Source organism: Gopherus flavomarginatus, chromosome 19 (genome assembly GCF_025201925.1).
Source record: "Gopherus flavomarginatus isolate rGopFla2 chromosome 19, rGopFla2.mat.asm, whole genome shotgun sequence".
In the NCBI taxonomy this organism is placed as follows: Eukaryota; Metazoa; Chordata; order Testudines; family Testudinidae; genus Gopherus; species Gopherus flavomarginatus.
Window position 1 is genome coordinate 21,036,247 of NC_066635.1, and position 6,000 is coordinate 21,042,246.

Sequence of the window (6,000 nt, forward strand, 5' to 3'; positions counted from 1 at the left end):
CCTGGGGCTCCCGCTCCGGAGCCGCACGAGGGGGGCTGGCCGGAGACTCACTGGGCAGCGGCCCCTGGGAACAGAGACCCCCGGCCCGCGAGCCTGGAGAGCCCGACCCCCCCACACACACACACGGCGAGCTGAGCCGCGAAGCCCCCGCCCCGGCCAGGCAGAGCCGCCGCAACTGGTGGCTCTTTGCAGCGGGGCCGGGCCGGGGCCGGGGGCGGCGCGGTCCCTGCCGGGGGCTCTCCAGGCGAGCTTCGAGCCGGGGCCCGGCCACTTGGCAACTTACTGCAGTCGTCGGACTCGTAGCCCTCGGCGTCCGCCGCCTCCTCCTCGGCCGGGCGCGGGGCCGGCTGCGCGGCGGGGCCGCTGGCGCCGTACGCCCCGAAGAGCCGGTCCACGTCCTCGTCCTCGTCGCGGGGCGGCTCGGCGGGGCTGAGGGGCGGGCGGCTGGCGGCGGCGGGGCGGCTGGCGGCGGGCAGGCCGCGCGGGAAGCGGGGGAAGTAGTCGGAGATCTGCTTGATGGGCTTGATGGGGCCGGGGCAGACGTCGATGGCCATGTGCTCCTGGATGCTGATGGTCGCTCTCTCCCCCTTGCGGAGTGTCATGCGGGCGGCTGCGGCGGGCGGGACGCGCCCCCCGGCGAGCGGCGGCGGCTGAGGAGAGGCGGCCGGGCGGGCTCCCGGGGGCAGCTCGGGCGGGCGCTCTCGCCCCTGCCAGCCTCGCCGCGCCGCGCCGCGCACCGCCGCTGCCGCCGGCCGCCCTGGCAGACAGTGCCCGCGCGCGGGGGAGAGGAGCCGGCTCCGAGGCGGGGGGTGGGCAGGCGGGTGATGTCACCGGCTCGCCGCCAAGCGCTGCACCGGAATGCGGCCCGGGGCAGGTGTGCAGCCCGCCCCTCCCCACCGCTCCCCCGGGGGCACGGCACGCGGCCCCCCCGGCCCGGCCCCTCCCGCGTCCCTGGCTGGAGCAGCCCTGCCTCGCCTTCCCCTGCGGCCCCCTGGCCTGGGCTCGGCAGCAGGGAGCGTCTGCCTGGAGCCCCGCTCCGGAGCCCTTCGCGCCCCTCTTGCCGCCTCAGCACCTAGCCACGGTACCGGGGGCCTGAAGGGAAACTAGGTTTCCTTACGGAGAAAGCGCAGATCAGCCCCAGGACGCGGAGCCAGAGGAGCCCCGATTTTCCCAAGGCCCCAGGGGAGTGTGGCCCCGCAGGCCTGCGCTCACTAGGCCTTCTGGGCGCCTAGACACACCTTCTTCAGACCAGCTGTGCGGGGTAAGTGCCCCGGGAACCTCGCGAAACAACTCCACCGTTCTGCCTAAGGAACAACTCAGCTGTCAGGCGGCGACTGAGAAGCGTTCAGGATTGTCCCGGAGTCACAGGGCAACCACCACCCACCAAAGCCTAACTGACCTGCTACAAGTTCGAGCCTCCCCCTCTCCTGAAAGCCAAACCTGCCCTTGATGCTTTGGGGATGACATCAGAACTTCCCCTCCTTGCCTGCTCTCTGGGGGGTTCCCTCTTCTAGGCTGTTCTGGCCTGCAGCACAGAGGTGGTTTGTGGCTTGGGGGTAAAGAAATGAATGCTGCCCTTTGGTTCCTACCCTAAGGGTAACACAGCCTGGGCTGCAACTGCTGTTTCTGCACTGCTGTGAGACTCAGAATATTATCGTTCCCAGTTGGCCACGGTCCACATGGATGCCTGAGATACATACTGTGTGTTTAAGGGATTTAGACTGAGACCCCCGATGGCTGGGGGCCAGACTGACAAGGTCACACTACAGGAACATTACAAACAGCAAGAAGGGGATTTGCTTCTAGGCTTGGTTCTGGCAGTATGTATTCATTTCTCCAGCACCCATTTCTGGGGGCAGCATGTGAGCTGCTTTTGGACTTCAGACAGAATTAGGCCTGAGGTCCAGAAAATACAGCTATTCTCTCATTCATTTTATATATATATATATATATATATATATAAAGCCCAAATAATCATTATTTGTATTACTAATGCCTCCTTATTCTCAGTGCTTTCTCACAGAGCTTACCTTCCAAATAGACGAGAAAGGGAAGATTTTACAAATGGGGAACAGACACACAGAGGTGAATGACTGGCCCAACCTGACACACCAAGCCTCTGGCTTAACCTTAACCAGGAGGCCATCCTATATTTCCATGTAACCTAGAGTAGTACATTTATGATTCCTGGAAGGCTAACCCACTTGGCAATGCCAGGATCAGGGGCCAAATGGGGGATTCCCAAGCTCCCAGGAGCAGCAGCAGAGGAGATGCTCAAAAACTCTGAGGAGGTGGTCAGCATCAAGCCCTAAGCGTGATAGGACTGTCACTACCCACCACGATTGGAAGGGTGTGAACAGCACCATGGCCAGGATGGGGTTCTACAAGAGGGTGGAAGTAGGCGTGGGATCAAATTAAGAAAAGGGAAGTTGAGGTTAACAATTCACAGATCCACTACATTATGGGATTGTCTCCCAGAGGGAAGGAGTGGGAGCCCTGTGCTGGGGGCCTTTAGAACTGGTCTGGACAAAGTATTAGAAAAATCTCTTGCTGGAAACTGCCTAGAGAACCTAATAGATCTATTGTCTGTGGGACTGATTCAAAGCCTGTTGAAGTCAATGGGAGTCTTTCCATTTATCTTAATGTGCTTAGGATCAGACCTTATGACCTGCAAACCAAAGTACAGGATTATTTACAAGTATCAGAGGGGTAGCCGTGTTAGTCTGGATCTGTAAAAGCAGCAAAGAGTCCTGTGGCACCTTATAGACTAACAGATGTTTTGATGCATGAGCTTTCGTGGGTGAATACCCACTTCGTCGGATGCATTATTTACAATAAACTCTTCCTACCAACTAACTCAGCCCCTAGCATTTCCCTCCCTCGGCCCCACATACACAGGCTGGAATGTCCAGGCCATAGCATACAGGATTATTCTAGAGTACTGTACTCAACCAGATTTGCCATGTGCTTCTTTGAGTGTGGATTAGGCTGGCTACATAATCAGGTAGCAGACCCAACATACACACATGCTCACAAGCCAACAATACAGTAGGTAGAGACACAGAAATAGTGGTATTAATTGGGCCAGGAGACAAAAGCAGGCTTGGGGATATGGAGCCAGTTTCCAGGTAAAGCTTTTAATTCCCACCGTCTGTCTAATGCCTGGAAAGTAACATTATTTGACCCCTAGCTCCAGCAGCATGATTCACTGCTACGGTACTGCACAGACCCCTCCTTCTTTACTGAGAGGGGTGAATGTTCCCTTCCTAATGAAAGGGAGGAAGATAAGTGATCATTTAAATATTACAGAGCGGGCTTCAGCAGCCTGACAACTCTTCAGTAAAAGGAAGAGACTCTCAGCACAGACACTCCCTGATGCTATTGCATCCTGGGAAGAGTGGGGGAGGGGAACCTTTATCCCTTTGAGAAGGTGAAATTGACCAAAGTGAAACTGACATCAAAGCTGTAACCCAATGATGGAGAAGTAAGTACATCAACCCTAATGTACAGCTGTCTCCCCCAGTGGTGTATATTGTTGGCAATTACAGCACCAGCTCAGTACACAGGGACTTGCAGGTCAGCAACTTGTATCGCTCCTCAGAGTGATGCTAAGCAAAAGCAAGGTTCAGCAACTAAATTCAGATCAAGGCATTGATCGATGTGCAGATATGCAAAGCAAAGAGGTCCTCTAGTAAGCAGAGGACTGGGAGTCAGTCATCTCTCCAACTCACACCGATTCAGGACAGCAATTCAGCACATGCTTAACTTTAAAGTGAAGTGTTATCCTGAATGGAGATGGATTTAAGCACGTGCTTTCCCAAATCAAAGCCTCCGCCACTGGCTCAGTCTGTAATCTTGGACAAGTCTCTTAAAATCTCTGTACCTTAGTTTCCTCATCTGAAAAGTACTGGAAATACCTTACAAGTCTGTTGTTATTCTTATTTGTATTGCTGTAGCAAGTGGGAGCCCCAGTCATGGAGCAGGACCCATTGTGCTAGGCTCTATACAAACACAGAGCCAAGAGACCATCCCTCCCCAAAGAAGGAACAAACTTCAGCTGAAACCTGCTTCCTAAATGAAGAATCTCTCTGTGGTAAATTTCAACCTAACTTTCTCATTCAAAAAGTAGGGCCAATTTCTGCTCTGTTACTCCAGATTTACACCAATGAAACTGATTGTGGAATCTAGTTCACTGCATTTCTTTATGTTATGGCATTTACGAATGATCCTGCCACTTACCATGGAGGTGAGAAGTTGTAACATTTCTAAGGGATCTTTATTTACGGTTGCATTAGACATAAGCTCTGGGGATCAGCTTCTCTGGTGAAAACCAAAACCATACACACCAAGAAACCACCTTCCTGCTGTGCTTGGTGGGGCTAGTCAAGGTCACAGATGGTTAGAATGATTTGCTCAAAACTGATCCCACATTAAAGTTTTTATCATAAGGCATTGCTACAAATAATAATTTACATTCCATCCAAGGATCTCAAAGCACACTGAAATATAATTGTCAAGGAGGGCTCACTGCACACTTGTGAGATAAGGAAGTAGCATTTGCCTCATAATACAGCTGGGAAAACTGATGCACAGACTGGTGACATGATTATCCCAAGGTCATGCAGTGAGTCAATGTCAGAACTTGAGACCAGAACCTAGCAAGTTCCCACTCCCCTGCTCTAGCCAATTCCAGGGCTGGGTTAAGACCTAGGCACTTTAGGCCAGTGGCCCCTGGGGCTAGGTGGTAATGTTAGAATTTCATCTTTCCTTAAAAGAGTTTCTACCTTTTGTGGTTGCAAAGAAAAATCTTGAAAATGTGACCCAAGCACAACTGATGCAGTATTGTCTGCCTGAGTCTGCAGAGAGCCTGAAACAATATCTCTGAAATGTGTGAACTTCATAGCATATTGCAGACGGTGCTAACACCAAGATCCAGTGCTCTGGAGGGGCCATCCCAAGAGAGGATTCAGTTCGACAGAAGAGTGCAGTGAGCCTGGCCCACCCTCCCAATGAGATCCACCCTAGCTGCTGCCCCACTACTCTCAAGGGGAGGGACATGCCTTCTGCCACCCCACCTCTAGCACTGTGGATGCTCAGCTGTTGAGAATGAACATACTTCCACTGAAGTAAATGGGAGTTTTGCCATCCACGACAATAGGATCTCGATGGAGCCCCTTACATGCACTGCACATATCCTACCTGGTTAAACACTCATTGCATTTGCTAAATAAAGCAGGGTAAGAGCAAGTAGGAAACTTGGTTAAATTATTCCAAGAGGCTTACTACTGGCTGTGCTGATTCAGGCTCCTCAGCACTGCAGCATTGTAAACGCGGCATATCCTGGCCCCCGTCACTCTGTGCAAGTAATACACGAGGTTATCCATTCTCAAACATGCCCAGCTAACCACCATCATTTGACCAGATTTAACCAGTAATTACTGGCTGTGAACAGAATCACTGTGGTAAAATACAGCCCACGCTCCTTTGCAAAACAGACACAAACAAAACCCTTTTGAAAAGCCAGTCACAATGCAAACTGCTGCAAGAAAGAGCCCTCTTTGCACTCCTCATCGCTGCTTAAGATCCATAAACATGGGAATGGATGGAGGATTTTTTGCTGCTTTCCTACCACCAGATCAGTCAGCAAGGACATGGGAGAAAGCATGAGGACATGCTGGTTTCTGCATGTTCAGTGCCATTTGGGATGATCCCAGATTAGCCAGTGACTCACTATGACCATATGTTTAATGGCAGTGTTGCCAACTCTCACAGTTTTATCGCTAGTCTCGCAATATTTGGTACTTTTCTTAAAGCGGGAGCATCTGGAATCCAGTGATTACATGAGAATCTCAGCTCTCCATTAAAAAAAAAGTTTTTAGCCCTCCTGATTACAGAGAGAAGCTTGAAAATATGACCCGATTTTACGCACATGGCTCAAAAAAAAAAAAAAGATAATTAAAAAGAACCCAAAGATTTTTTTTAAACGTAATACTTTTTAAG

At 52.0% G+C, this 6,000-nt stretch overlaps 1 protein-coding gene across 1 annotated transcript in view; it reads right to left on the reverse strand.

The window, feature by feature from the left end:
- The window catches only part of DOC2B (double C2 domain beta), a 133,682-nt gene extending 133,067 nt beyond the window's left edge, over positions 1-615 (reverse strand). Inside the window, exon 1 of the mRNA XM_050928825.1 lies at positions 284-615. Within this exon, the coding sequence (XP_050784782.1) occupies positions 284-602 (319 nt within the window). The 5' untranslated portion in view covers positions 603-615. The remainder of the gene's footprint in view (positions 1-283) is intronic.
- Between the last annotated feature and the right edge of the window lie 5,385 nt (positions 616-6,000).